The sequence below is a fragment of the Periplaneta americana genome, chromosome 13 (assembly GCF_040183065.1).
Source record: "Periplaneta americana isolate PAMFEO1 chromosome 13, P.americana_PAMFEO1_priV1, whole genome shotgun sequence".
Lineage (NCBI taxonomy): Eukaryota > Metazoa > Arthropoda > Insecta > Blattodea > Blattidae > Periplaneta > Periplaneta americana.
Window position 1 is genome coordinate 95,076,626 of NC_091129.1, and position 16,020 is coordinate 95,092,645.

At 34.1% G+C, this 16,020-nt stretch overlaps 1 protein-coding gene across 30 annotated transcripts in view; it reads right to left on the reverse strand.

The window, feature by feature from the left end:
• Positions 1 to 4,174: 4,174 nt before the first annotated feature.
• LOC138712124 (ankyrin-2-like) overlaps positions 4,175 to 16,020 on the reverse strand; it is a 512,384-nt gene continuing 500,538 nt past the window's right edge. For all 30 annotated transcript variants that reach the window (XM_069843559.1, XM_069843553.1, XM_069843566.1 and 27 more), the window contains one exon: positions 4,175 to 9,887. In XM_069843559.1, the coding sequence (XP_069699660.1) occupies positions 9,722 to 9,887 (166 nt within the window). In that variant the 3' untranslated portion in view covers positions 4,175 to 9,721. The remainder of the gene's footprint in view (positions 9,888 to 16,020) is intronic.

Genomic DNA, 16,020 nt, shown 5'->3' on the forward strand with positions numbered 1-16,020 from the left:
GAATTAAGCGAAAAAAATTAGAAAATAAATCTTGGAGAATTTAAATTTCCATACAAAATTACAGGCCCCAAAATTTTCGTTAAAAGGCAAATTCCACGAAAATCTGAAACCTCGTGAAATTGTGTATAATATATACATACATACATTCATTCATTCATTTAATAGTACTGCTATATTTGGTAATAAGAATTATCATGCAAATCTGTGTAGCTCCCTGTGAAGCAGGCTTGAATAATTTCAAGGGAAAAATTGTTCCCAGGCCGGGTATCGATCCCGGGACCCTTTGCTTAGCGCATGAATGCTCTACCAACTGAATTCTTCATTCATTTCTTCTGAATTTCTGTACTTATGATAAGTTTCCAAAAATAAGGAGTTTCAAAAGAATCGTAACTTTCTTTACGGTAATTTATGTTTGCTGTAAAATCATGTCAGTGTTATATGGTACTGGATTAAATGATGATACAGTAATCTTCCGTTATTTGCAGAATCTTTATCTGTGGTTTCAGTTATCTGCGGTTAACCTAGGCGACTTTTTTCTTATGTATTTTAGCTCCTAGCATCCTAATCTGAAGAGTTTTTGTAGAAAATCTAGAATTTATCGCACTTTGTGTTCATAGATAGTGGCAATATCAATTGCCAACCCTGTCCTTACCCTCAAATTTACTTTTCACTGTCCTGTTGCGTACTGCAATACAAACCAATCAAAAGGATACTCATAGGGTATGCTGTTATCTGTAGGTTTCGTAACATATCCCCTGTGGATACAGGGGGATTACTGTAGGTATATTGTATTGCAATTTATGATACCTATTACGTATTTAGGAAATGGAAAGAAAATTAATATCTTCATTGTATACTGGAAAAGTTTGTTATGTATTGGATAACACTATTTTGTTAGCTTTCAAGAAAACCATACAATAAATTAATAATTCTACAATTTTTCAATGGCATTGATATCGTTCATTGTTTGTCATTGGCTTAAGTATTACCCTCTAAGACAGCCTTGGGGATAAAGAGGAAGGAAAAAAGAAAGGAGATATCCATGCCCATGTCCTTTCTGCTTTAGAAATGAACACATAGTAAAGCATTGTGCATCAGGGGTGGATTTTAGGCGACCAGTGAGAGCCGAAAATTATGATGCAAGCCTTATATAATCCGTCACTTTGCAATGCTTGCCTTCACGTCCATTTGTATTGTTCCGAAACATAACTGTCTCTGCTGGCGAATGTGGAGAGGGGAGTTAAGGAGTAGTCTGCAGTACCTCAATTGAGGTATTAAGGCCCAGGCCTGCTCTAAGAGTATATGGTGAAACTGTATATCGCTTTGTAATCATAGATGCTGCCAGTGGTGCTGTAGGAAGTGTATTTATGTTAAAATAGGATTATTATGATGATTACTGGAGAATGGTGGAATATCAGGAGAGGAAACAAGCGGTACTAGAATAAACTTTCTTCAAACACATTCTTTGTCCATCACAAATTCAATTTGCACTAGGATTGGAATGCAGTAAGGGTATCAGCATAAGAATAGGACGCTTTAACTGTTGGACTAATAGTGTGCCTGAACTCCATCATTGGATAAATAATTATTGAAGTTACGAGAAATGAAAATAATCTCTATCTAAACTTACAAAAACTTTTTGGAAAGAGAGGTCCAAAAAGCCAGAGTTTCTCCCTTTCCATATGCTATAAACATACAGAAAATACTCGATAAGTTAATGTAGACGTGAATTATAGTAAACATACTGTATTACAATTTTTCTTTTAATATTATTTACAACCCTGACATCAGTATCTTTCAGAAAACAATCAAGTTATTTTTATTTCAAACTCACCTTCTTCTTTGTCTTTGGGTTAAGATTGCTGAAATAACATTGAAGTGGTGAGAAGACAAATATTTCACGGGTCCAGGTTTTTTTAATTTTATGTTTTAAAAAATTCTGCATATTTCACACAAAACACTAAAAAATCGGACTAATATTTTTCTTATTAATTCCTGACAATGAAATGAAAACAAGTCTAAAAATCATTAATCAATAGAAATTGCTATTTTATAATCCTACAAGAAACGTGCCAGGTTAAGCCAAATTAGAATGATTTAACACCATATAAATTAGCTATAAAGACCCGACTTGATTTAAAATACAATAATATATGTATTTTATTTCCTTTAAAGTATTAATCTCTTCTGTATTTAGTTCAGCCTCACAGCAGGATGATTAAGATGTATATTGCAACCAAAATAAAGGCAGTCTAGTGTGAATAACAGGTCACAATGTTCCTTACCATGGCATCTTGCAAACAAAGACTCTAAGGTGAAGCTATCCTTACAAAAATCGGAAAATATTTTTCAACATTATCATGGTCTTAGAGTATAATTCAATGATAAAAGTTCCGAAATATTATTTTGTATTTGAAATTAATGGAGTTGTCATGCCTTCCCTTTGCTGGGGCTCCATGCTATTCTTGATTCGTCCCTGGTCGACGGTGAAGGAAATCTGAACTCCACTTACAATTCAGTGACATTTCCCATCCTCTTGTACCCTCTAAATACTCTGATTGTCCATTCTCAATAGTTATTCTGAAGGTTTGTCTATGCTGCACTCCTGAAAAATAGCTTTCTTGCTAACAGTAAGAAACAGTTAGTGTAAGGAAAGACGTGATTTACTTACTTAAATAGCCTTTAAGGAACCCGGAGGTTCATTGCCGCCCTCACATAAGCCTGCCATTGGTCTCTATCCTGGGCAAGATCAATCCAGTCCCTAGCATCATATCCCACTTCCCACAAATCCAGTTTAATATTATCCTCCCATCTATGTCTCGTCCTCCCAAAGGTCTTTTTCTCTCAGATCTTCCAATTAACACTTTATATGCATTTATGGATTCACCCACACGTGCTATATGCTTTGCCCATATCAAACATCTGGATTTAATGTTCCTAATTATGTTAAGTGAAGAATACAATGCGTGCAGTTCTGTGTTATGTAACTTTTTCCATTTTCCTGTGACTTCATCCTTCTTAGCCCCAAATATTTTCCTAAGCCCCTTATTCTCGAACACACTTAACCTCTGTTCCTCTCTCAAAGTGAAAGTCTAAGTTTCACAACCATACAGAACAACTGGTAATATAACTATTTTATAAATTCTTTCAGCTTTTTTGAGAGTAGGCTGGATGAGAAATACTTCTCAACCGAATAATAACAGGCATTTCCCATATTTATTCTGCGTTTAATTTTCTCTCGAATGTCATTAGCTTTTGTTACTGTTGCTCCAGGGTAAGTACTTGAATTTTTCCACCTTTTCAAAGGATCAATTTCCAATTTTTATATTTGCATTTCGTACTATGTTATGGTCGCGAGACAATCATGTAGGTACTTTGTTATTTTGGGGTTTACTTCCAAACCTATCTCTTTACTTGCTCCAAGAAAAATTCCCGCGTTTTTCCTAATCATTTGTGGATTTTGTCGTAACATATTCACGTCATCTGCATAAATAAGCAGCTGATGTAACCTGTTGAATTCCAAACTCTGTTTTCCTGGACTTTTCTAATGACATATTCTAGAGCGAAGTTAAAAAATAAAGGTGACAGTGCATCCCCTTGCTTTAGCCCACAGTGAATTGGAAAAGCATCAAGACAGAAACTGGCCTATACATGACACCTCCATAATTTCAAACACAGAGTAAGATTTCAGAACTTTTATTATTCAATTAAATTCTAACACCATGATAATGTTGAAAACTATTTTCCCATTTTTGTAAGGATAGCTCCACCTCAGAGTCTTCGTTTGTAAGATGCCGTAAAGATCATTGTAACCTGTTATTCACACTAGACTGCCTTCATTCTGATTGCAATACGCATCTTAATCATTCTTCACTGTGACTAAACTAAATACAGAAGGGACTAAAACCTCTAAGGAAAGAAAATACATTATGAATGCTCTTTATAGACTTAAATTTTTGGTTACAGGGAACATATGCTACACTGATCTTAACTTTACATTAATTTGCTCCTGCTTCTTTATAACAACATTATGGGAGTACATTTTTCCTCTATCAACGATAGAATAGGCCTACAAAAGATAGGTTAGGTTAGTAGGAAGACGTGAATTTATTGTTAATAACAAAGACCACAGGATAACAAGTTTGGAAGTAGGAAACATTGAAAACACCGTCACTGCACTTATGTAAGCTTTATTTAACCTGTTAACACATTCATCAGATTGAGCCAATAAAACCGTTGACTCCAATCTCAAGTTTAGATACATTCATTCAAGACAAGGATAATATTATTATTATTAATAATAGTAATAATGATGATGATAAAGTCCACTCGAAAATGAAGCACAGTCCATCGTCAATACATTTCAATAGCTAAGAAAAAATCTTTTTCAAAAATAACAACACTTTTGTTTCTTCTTATTCTTCCCTCTTAAATAAGCTATTTCATCAGCTAAATGTTGGTTATTGTTAAGTATATTATGCCGCAAGGTTTGTTGTACAACTAAGATAGTACATTATTATTCTGGAAGGAAATAATAACAGATGCTAAGTAGTCTGACAAGTTCTAACAACACTCAAACAGTTCCTGAACAAATCCAACAATTATTTGTAAAGAGTTATTATTATCCTCATAGAAATATGAGTAAATTAATGTTATCACATTTTAGAAAAAAAATGGCTCCTTTGTGTTGTTAGTTAAGCATTAGGATGTACATAAAATCCAACCCTTTGCATGTTGTTTTCATGGCGTTGTGCTGCTAAGCTATAACTCAGAGCAATATGGCATTTGCGGACCAGCACAGTCTCTCTATGAAATGAAATGCAGACATCTAACATGTCTGCAGCAGATTTCAGTTTGCACTCTAAAGCGGAATCTACTTTGAAGCAGTTTTCTGCCTTCTGGCCTTGAGTGTTTGCTATTCACATTTAAATGTTATAGAGTATCAAAAGCAATTTGGGGAAATGACATAATAAATTGAATATGAAATAAAGTGTGGAATCATGATGACACTATACTGGACATTACTGTAGCAGCTCATCGAATAAGCGCAGAAGCATAAATGAATAACAGCAGCATCTGCCACAAAATCTGAATATTTTCTTTCTCGCTGTTTCTATCGCGAAACAGAGCAAAGGATTAGAGAGTGGTGTTTTATTTTCATAACCACAAATTAAACATGTCTGGTGACATGCACTCATCGGCAACAACACTGTGAAAAGGGTGTGGAACATTTTTACTCCAATCGTACGTTAGTACTTGAAGTTTATTTCCATTCATAACTTTTATACATAAGTTTTGTTAAATATTTGTTTTTGTTTTATTTATTTTTTATAAATTTGCTGTATGAGTTAGCTGAGTGATTATCACCCATCACTCACATATTTATTTATATATAATCATGTCCTGCAGCATATCTGACTAGAAGGGTTGTCGTAACAAATATGATTTTATTTTTGTTTTCAATAATGCTTTACACTTGGTCTCAAGTACGTTATCAGTCCCAACCATTGTTATTTCTCAAATTAGGGACTCACATTGCTAGTACCAGAGTGTACCAAATGTGGAGGTTATAGTTCTATACTATATTATGTAGTATTTTATCACTACCTTTTGAAAATATGGCTTTTTGTTAAGCAAATAGCTTTATTCAAATATAAAATAGGAATAAATGTGGCTCTTACAAGATGGGAAGTGTGATCCTGCCTTCACCCTCCCATCGTAGAGCATTCCTATTTACATATACATTATTTGCATGAGTTTGAGTTAGTCTCATCGTCAGAGAACTTTAATTATAATATTTACAATGCGTTCAATTTCATTATCATTGTCTGTAATGAGTATTTTTTTATGTAAGTAGTACTATCACTGCGAAGTTCTTACAATTGTCAAATTTAAGGAGTCCATATTTTATATTCGTTAATCAATATTCATTTCAGTAATTTTTTTCACTATAGATATAGTGAATGTCCGGCAACTCAGTTGCAAAGAATAAAATATGAACAAACATCATGTATAAATGATGATGGATATTATAGTAATGTCAATGCAAGGTTACAGAAATCTCTTCTTGGTAATTAATGACTAAAGTTCTGAGTTCATCATACACTTCTGATTGGCACAACAGTAAAAAATCAATCTCGTCACCACTCTATTTCTTTAAATATTTTCCCCATTTCTGAAAAATAATTCCTCGGGTTCATTAAGAACAATGTTACGTGGCATAAGCAATCTGTCAATAATTGTGTAAATTCACTGTCACTGTCAGTAAAATGACATAAATATGGTTTTTTGCATCAGCATCAATAACCTGTGTGGAATTCTCTAAGAGATTCCACTTCGTATGAAGATATTTATATGACTAGTAGGGAGGTAACACTGTGTGAAAGTGTTAGAGTCTTAATAAGGTAAGTAATTCATATTTCGGTATATTAGTACGTCAGCATCGTCATAGATAACCATTCGGTTGCTATAATGATGTGTTACATATTCACACACAACTTTGTTATACGAGTTGACCTTATATGTAATTCCATTCCAGCCTCTGTCAGGAAGCCAAAAGAACATTATTAGACATATTTGCAAACTCCTGATCACAATCTACATTACTGGGAAAAATTCTTCACCACACTTTATATTATTTATTGATAATTTCTTTTGGAATATGTTATTTTTTGTTACTATCAGTAGTCACAATTATTATGACTGTGATAAAAGTTCAAAATTCTGTGAACAAGCAATGATCTTATTACTTTTTCTTTTAGTAAATCTGGGAAGAGTTAAGTACTCTTTTATTTGTTTTAGTAAATCTGGGAAGAGTTACGTACTCTTATTTTTTTAGTAAATCTGGGAAGAGTTAAGCATTCTTTTAATTTTCTTTTCTGGGAAGAGTTAAGTACTCTTATTTTTTTTAGTAAATCTGGGAAGAGTTAAGTACTCTTTTAATTTTCTTTTCTGGGAAGAGTTAAGTACTCTTATTTTTTTTAGTAAATCTGGGAAGAGTTAAGTACTCTTTTAATTTTCTTTTCTGGGAAGAGTTAAGTACTCTTTTAATTTTCTTTTCTGGGAAGAGTTAAGTACTCTTTTAATTTTCTTTTCTGGGAAGAGTTAAGTACTCTTAATTTTTTTAGTAAATCTGGGAAGAGTGAAGTACTCTTTTATTTTTTTTTAGTAAATCTGGGAAGAGTGAAGTACTCTTAATTTTTTTTTAGTAAATCTGAGAAGAGTTAAGTACTCTTTTAATTTTCTTTTCTGGGAAGAGTTAAGTACTCTTAATTTTTTTAGTAAATCTGGGAAGAGTGAAGTACTCTTTTATTTTTTTTTAGTAAATCTGGGAAGAGCGAAGTACTCTTTTAATTTTTTTAGTAAATCTGGGAAGAGTGAAGTACTCTTTTATTTTTTTTAGTAAATCTGGGAAGAGCAAAGTACTCTTTTAATTTTTTTAGTAAATCTGGGAAGAGTGAAGTACTCTTTTTTTTTTTTAGTAAATCTGGGAAGAGTGAAGTACTCTTTTATTTTTTTTTTAGTAAATCTGGGAAGAGTGAAGTACTCTTTTAATTTTTTTTAGTAAATCTGGGAAGAGTTAAGCACCAGTACTCATTTAAGAGACTTCTATGAAAGCCTCTTTGTATTGCACATTCAGGTTTAAGTGGACGTCAATAGAAATACCTATTGAAACTCTATTGTTGAAAGTTAGTCATTCAAGGTCATTAATTATTATTTATACTAGCACCCAGCAGCAATTGTTTATCTTACATCAATTAGACGCAAATAGTGTCTTGCTAGTTATTGTTACTGTCTATTCATAACTACCAATTCCAAGTTTGTTATGTTACACAATGGTCTTATTGACTGTCAAATTATTGGTCATGGCTGAGTTTTTGTGTTCAGATGATTAAAAACTGGAATATTCGTCTGTTCGATATTGTTCTTACGATTCTCAGCTTCAACAATTTTAAATATAACAATAAAATAATAAAATACCGGTATATTAGTAATAAACAGTAATATTAATAATAATAATAATAAAAAATTAACTAACACCTTCTACAATAAAACCGCAATTTTAAATACTCCAACTAAGATTAACAGTGTATAAGACTATATACAAAATAATTAATTTACCGGTATTATCATAAAAAAAACATTGACATGAGCAGAACAACAAACTCTTAGGTATGTACCATACCTGACTAGAGCAAAAATGACTTTTTAGCATATGTTTCCTTGTTGGTAGTAATCTAATTGCTTTAAAAAAAAGAAATTTATTCATATGAAAAATCCTCTACAAAGGAATTTCCTCAATTTCTATTTTATAACTACGTATCAGGGTGGTAGTAATGAAGCTAGAATAATTACAACTGCAGTTGTGTCAACTTAACACAGATGGCATAGTAAGTGAATTTAGTTAGCATAATAGGACGACTAATCTAGACAATAATAAAATTAAGAAGCTTTGTATATGGCTTCATTTGTTTCAAGATGGTACTGATATAGCTTTCAGCCATAGTACCTTAATATTCTAAATAAAAATAAATAAATATTGCACAAGAAATAAGTCACTTTTCGCTGTGATATTGTACAACTACGCACTAAAACCCTGAGAAGCGGCTCAAAAACTCATGTTAAAGCAATGCTTATAATACAATATTTTGTTTTAAATTAAAATTGCTCATGGGTGCTATGAAAAAAAATATTACACACATTACTGAATTGAACGAATTAACACTGATTTTCTTTTTATCTGGCAAATCTTTCATTTACTTATATATCGCCAATTTTTTTTTATATAACTGAAGACTAAGACATCCAAATGATAGTAATTTAAAAAATATAACATTTCCACTAAGAATTATTTAGTGTTCTAATTACGTACAAATATTGGGGATTTGACATATTTATTGAATTTACTAAATGAGGAAAAAGATTGTGAGTGAAAACAACGTGAGCTGATTTGGCACTGTACTGACTAGTTTTGCTAGCCACGTGGTCATGCACATATTATAAGCGACAATACTGTACTATGATATGGGGGCCAGTAAACACTGGAATGGAGTGACTGAATTAACATTGTCCAACACAGCTCATCAATGAAATGGCACGCATAATCTTATTCCCTATATACTACAATAACTGCTACGTTTATTTATTCTTGCAATTCTGCCAATATATCTTGTATTTCTATATCGTTATTTTTCTCGTAACTACCACCGGGTGAAAACTCATTTGTAGTTAATAAATATTCATTCCTTCATACTCGGATTAATATCCAAATAGACTAGGCTCTTCATTATGGTATTATCTTGTTAATATATGTGAATAACTATATATATTAAGTATAACTATAATAAACTTAATAAATAAAATGGCACTGCAATGTTGTAGAAACACAATGCAGATTAAAATCTAATCTGAAAACTTCTAAGGTCCAAAGACAGAATATTGAAAAAATATTTAAATATAATCTCCAAAAGAGAAAATTATGGCACGTAACATAATATTTTTTTTCTGAATATGAACCCAAATAATTCATAGTTTCATCAGATTTGATTGTAACAAATGGAAAATTTCGTGATATCATTTCAAGTTTGTAGGTTTGTCTTTCTATCTTACTACTCCCGTACCTCTTTTACATGTATCAATTAATTTATCGTTTTGCCATCTGGATATGTGTATAGAAATGGTGAATGCAAAGTCATGTCAACATAAATCCATCCATCATGCTTTATTCTGGCTTCTCCGGCTTCTCTGGTTTTTCCTTCTCCTTCTCCTTCTCTTTCTCTTTCTCCTTATCTGTGAGCTGCTCAGCGCTGCTGCTGTCATCAGCTTTCACTGTTCTTTTGGTTGTAGTGGTTGTGGTAGTCGTAGTCACTGTTTTTCCATCGACAACTCTGAAACAGACAGCAAGATACATTCATTAATAAGACATTTGTTTCATAATTCAAATGTTGATCTGGAGACTTGATAAAAAAATAGATCACAAAACACGTTTCTTTGTTAATGATTATGTTCTACAGCAGTCAGCGCTCAGGACAGACGTGTGCGAGAAGCTCTGTTAGAAGGCTATATAGTGAGGTCATAGACCGGAGTGTAGTGAATTCCGAACAGAAAAAATGGAGTTTACAATGAAGGAGTTGAAAGAAAAGGTCGAGGATTTCAGCAGGAAGATGGAAGAAATGCAGCTAGAAAACAAACAAATGAAGAGGAAATTAAAATTCTGGGAGGATAAGCAGAGGAAGAAGAACTTAGTATTTTTTGGCGTAGAAGAAATGGAACAGGAAAAGAACGAGACAACGTACGACACTGTATTCAAAGTGTGCTGGGAGGTTTTCAACATGGATGTGAGCGACGGACAAATTGAAGAAGCCTACAGGGTCGGAAGAGGGTTGAATCGACCTATCGTGGTCAAATTCAAAAACATGTTAACAAAGGAGAAAATTCTGTATAGAAGAAAGTGCTTAAAAAACTCAAACATTCGACTGGAGTTGGACTATGATTATGAGATGAGATGTAGAAGAAGATTGTTGCTACCGTTTATGTGGGAGGCTAGGAAGAACGGACATTTCGCCAGGCTGTATGGAGATAAATTGAATATCAATAATGAGATTTTCGATCTAGAATTTTGTTTAGAAAATTTGAATCAAAAGGAATTGGAGTCCGAGGTTATAGAAGGAAACACGAGGGACTTGAAAATGAAAATGAGGAAGATTATAAACAAGCAAATGGGCGGAAGAAGTGAGATTAGTAGCCAAGGAAGTGTGGCAGAAGTTTCAAGAAGGGATTCAATTAGCTCAGGACAATCCGAAGCGAGGGCAGTAACCACACAAGGAATGTCTGAAACAGCAAGTTCAGGAAGAATGGAAGCAGACACGTATGACGGCATTGAAAGGAGAGACGCATGGTCGCAAATAAGTCCTTCGTCACCATGCAAGCAACAGTCACTGAAGACTGCTGACATTAACGAAAGGGATAAGATGACGAATCAGCTGACAGCGGGAAGAGTAGGTCATAGAAAACAGGTCAAGAAGGTGGTTAAGAAGAAACTAGCAAGACGTCCGGAGCCGACAAAGAGAGGAAGTAAAGAAGATTTGGGTAGTCCATCTACTTGTGAGGGAAAGGAAGGAAATAAGGAATCGCAGAACTACAGTCTACGAAGTTGGTGCTTAAGGGGGGTGGAGTGATAGAAGTGTGGCAAAAGACATAGAAACAATAAAGTGAGTGTTAAAGGAGTAAGAGTAACTAGCAAAATAATCGGAGAGAGAATGTATGAACGAATAAGTGAATTAGTGTCCAGAGAAACAAGAGTTGATAAAGGAAGTGACTAGAGAAAATTAGAAGTGTTTGTTAATAGTAATTGGTAGTGAAATGTTACTAATATTGGAGTGTCGACTAAGCGTACAATCAGAGAAATTGAAATGATAGGAAGACAGCAAGTATTTTAACCTCTTCCCTTACTATTTATTTTACCAGTTTTGTGAAAAAAAGTGTCATATTTTTTTATTTTCGTAAAGAGGTCACTTAATATTGCAGAATCACTGTACATCACTAATATTCTTACATACTTAAAAAATCACTGTGAAGTAGACAATGGGACTCAAACGAGTTAACTCGGGTTAATAAATTTTGACACATGTTAGCAACCCGAGTTAACTCGGGATAATAAGGGAAGTGGTTAATGTAAGTTTACAAATGAAGGTTGAGTTGACTTACAAAAATAGTGGCAAACGGAAAATTTATTGGAGTGAAAGGGAACAGTTTAACAAAATAAACATGTGATTCAGTGTTTAATGGAGAAATAGGGGATAAGAGTGATGACAGAAGTGAGGAGAGGTAGAACTGATTGTAAATTTGTGATGAAAGTGAATGAGTATGATTAAATAGTGTTATTAAAAGTTAGTTCAAAATTAGGGAAATTTTAGACGATAGGAAGTACTTCAAAGATAAGTAAACAATAAAAGTGGTGAGGTGTTCATTAGAAAGAAGGGAAAATTTTAAGGGGAGAGGTTAGAAAGCAAATTGAGAGTATGTATTATAATAATAGAGGTAACAAAGGTAAAATAAGATGACTGCACAATGAAAGTTTATTGTAATTAGAAGGTAATGGGGAGCACAAATACAGAGATGTGGTGGTGACCCATTACGAAATAAGAGTTGTAGAAATAAATATATCAATATCAATATTAATGATTATTGTTTCAATATCAAATTTTGGTATGTGAAATCATAATTGAAGAGTCCACTGCAAGAATGATGGATGTCAATTGGAATACATTTTGCAGGAGAAGCAATTGAAAGTTTGAAATGCTTAGCGCTCAAAGCTTAACTGTGATTTTCCGATCATTACTGGACAATGACTATCAGTGTTAATGCCATATAACTCTCTATGTACATTCTATATGTCTTAAACTATGCATTGACAGTCTTGGTTCATTTTCGACAAGAAAGTGACTCCATCATTCTTGCAGTGGACTCTTCAATTATTATTTACCATTTAGATTTGTTGAAATGTGATTTGAAACAGAATTTTTTAAAAATGAATTCTGAACTTAATAACTGTGACGACACATTTAAACACACACAGTATACAATAAAAATTTAATTCTAGAATGTTCACGAATGAAAGCTACGGCTCTTTTTCGATTATATACAGAACATGATTGTTTGGCTGCCCATCTATATAAAATAAATATTTTCCTACTCCTAATTGTTCACTGAGGGCTAAAGCATGGAGATGCACTATCACCTTTACTTCTTAACTTTGCTCTAGAATATGCCATTAGGAAAGTCCAGGAAAACAAGAGGGTTTGGAATTGAACGGGTTATATCAGTTGCTTATTTATGTGGATGTCGTGAATATGGTAGGAAAAAATCCACAAATGATTAGGGAAAACACGGGAATTTTACTTGAAGCAAGTAAAGATATAGGTTTGGAAGTAATCCCGAAAAGACAAAGTATATGATTGTCTCTCGTGACCAGAACATAGTACGAAATGGAAGTGTATAAATTGGAAATTTATCCTTTGAAGAGATGGAAAAATTCAAATATCTTGGAGCAACAGTAACAAATATAAATGACACTCGGGAAGAAATTAAATGCACAATAAAGGTGGGAAATGCCTGCTATTATTCGGTTGAGAAGTCATCTAGTCTACTTAAAAAAAAAAACTGAACATTAGAGTTTATAAAACAGTTATATGTTATATTACTGGTTGTTCTGTATGGCTGTGAAACTTACTTTGTGAGAGGAACAGAGGCTAAGGGTGTTTGAGAATAAGGGCATGTAGCATGTATGAGCGAATCCAGAAATGCATACAGAGTGTTAGTTGGGAGACCTGAGGGAAAAAGATCTTTGGGGAGACCGAGACGTAGATGGGAGAATAATATTAAAATGGATTTTAGGGAGGTAGATATGATGGTAGGGACTGAATTAATCTTGTTCAGGATAGGGACCGATGGCAGGCTTATGTGAGGGCGGCAATCAACCTATGGGTTCTCTAAATGTCATTTGTATGTATGTATTCCTAATTGTTTACTTTGTAAAGAAGATAATACTATAATGAATATGAAACATCTCAAGAACTGTAAAAATTTAACAGCTACAGATCTGCCATTATGATACTGGGAAGCAAGAAAGTAAATGGAAGAACTCTAATATGCCGAGCATTAGGAACAACCAACCAACATATACACTCTCTCCCTCTCTAATGGACGCCAACATCAGGAATTCCTGTGATTACTTGCTCTGTGGAATATTCGGCATAAGCATCAATCAAATTTTAGGTCTGAAATAATGTTGTTGTTGTTGTTATCTAATGGCGAGACTGGCATTCCAGTAGAGTTCTGAGAGGTTCTTCGTCTTCTGGAGATTAGGATCCAGTTTTCGGCAATAAAGTAGATGTTCTCCATTCATTTTAGTGCTTTGATTGATATATCATGCGATATAGATGTGATGCTAGTCAAGCTCAGTGTTCAGTCAGAAGGTTACTGTTGCTTCTTTTCTAGGTTTGGTTTTGTTCACCTGCCATATTTCTTTAATATTTCTCCAAATTTTGTCCTGGGATAATTTCGATGCTTCTGCGTGAAATAGATCATGGGTTCGGTTCGTTGCTAATCTTCTCACTGTTTTTGTGTCCAGTAAAATAATATAATAATATTAATATTAACAATAATTATTATTCTCTTTTATTCCAGGCTGGATCACTTGAATCCTCCCGTTCCTACTTCGTGGGCTAACGCAATATCTGAGGGAAGAAAGTAAGAGGACAAAAAGAGGCAGAAGAAAGTAACACAAGAAGAAGAGGTGGAAGGAGGGAGGAGGAGGAGATGTGGAAGAAAGTAATAGAGGAAAAGAAGAGATGGAAGAAACGAAGAGAAGAAGTGGAAGAAAGGAAGAGGAGAAGAAGAGACAGAAAAAAAGAAGAGGAGAACAAGAATAGATGTAAGAAAGTAAGAGGAGAAGGGATGGAAGGAAGTAACAGGAGAAGAAATGGAAGAGAGTAAGAAGAGAAGAGGTGGAAGAAAGTAAGAGGAGAAAAAGAGCTAGAAAAAAAGAAGAGGAGAACAAGAATAGATGTAAGAAAGTAAGAGGAGAAGAGGTGGAAGGAAGTAACAGGAGAAGAGGTGGAAGAGAGTAAGAAGAGAAGAGGTGGAAGAAAGTAAGAGGAGAAAAAGGGCTAGAAAAAAAGAAGAGGAGAACAAGAATAGATGTAAGAAAGTAAGAGGAGAAGAGGTGGAAGGAAGTAATAGGAAAAAAGGTGGAAGAGAGTAAGAAGAGAAGAGGTGGAAGAAAGTAAGAGGAGAAGGGATGGAAGGAAGTAACAGGAGAAGAGGTGGAAGAGTAAGAAGAGAAGAGGTGAAAGAAAGTAAGAGAAGGTGGAAGAAAGTAAGAGGAGAAAAAGAGCTAGAAAAAAAAGAAGAGAAGAACAAGAATAGAAGTAAGAAAGTAAGAGGAGAAGAGGTGGAAGGAAGTAACAGGAGAAGAGGTGGAAGAGAGTAAGAAGAGAAGAGGTGGAAGAAAGTAAGAGGAGAAGGTGGAAGAAAGTAAGAGGAGAAAAAGAGCTAGAAAAAAGAAGAGAAGAACAAGAATAGAAGTAAGAAAGTAAGAGGAGAAGAGGTGGAAGGAAGTAACAGGAGAAGAGGTGGAAGAGAGTAAGAAGAGAACAGGTGGAAGAAAGTAAGAGGAGAAGGTGGAAGAAAGTAAGAGGAGAAAAAGAGCTAGAAAAAAAGAAGAGAAGAACAAGAATAGAAGTAAGAAAGTAAGAGAGAAGAGGTGGAAGGAAGTAACAGGAGAAGAGGTGGAAGAGAGTAAGAAGAGAAGAGGTGGAAGAAAGTAAGAGGAGAAGGTGGAAAAAAGTAAGAGAAAAAGAGCTAGAAAACAAGAAGAGGAGAACAAGAATAGATGTAAGAAAGTAAGAGGAGAAGAGGCGGAAGGAAGTAACAGCAGAAGAGGTGGAAGGGAGTAAGAAGAGAAGAGGTGGAAGAAAGTAAGAGGAGAAGGTGGAAGAAAGTAAGAGGAGAAAAAGAGCTAGAAAAAAAGAAGAGAAGAACAAGAATAGATGTAAGAAAGTAAGAGGAGAAGAGGTAGAAGAAAGTAAGAGGAGAAGACGAGGTGGTTATTAATTTTAGCATTAGTCGCCATTGTGGTATATAGTGACTAGAGCGCTGGACTTATAATTCTGTAGACCTGAGTTCGATCCATGGCGTGATAATTCCTTCTTTCCACTGTGGAGAGAAATAACTAGTTGAAAGCAGGAATTAAATATTTTACAAAGATGAGTATCAGCCTGTAGTGGAAGATGCTGAAGTAACTGATTTTGTATTCGATTAAGACCTGAAGGTTTGTTAGGTTTAAGACTTTTATGGTCTTAATTCTGAAGTACTAATTATATCTCCAGGTTTCGTTGAAGATTTGCCGAAATGAGAAACAATATTGTATGTTTATGTCGTTTTGGAGGTAGTTTTTTTTTATTTGTCTTTGCTGAATTTCAAATCTAGATTTAAATAAATTGGCTATAACTTCAGCTT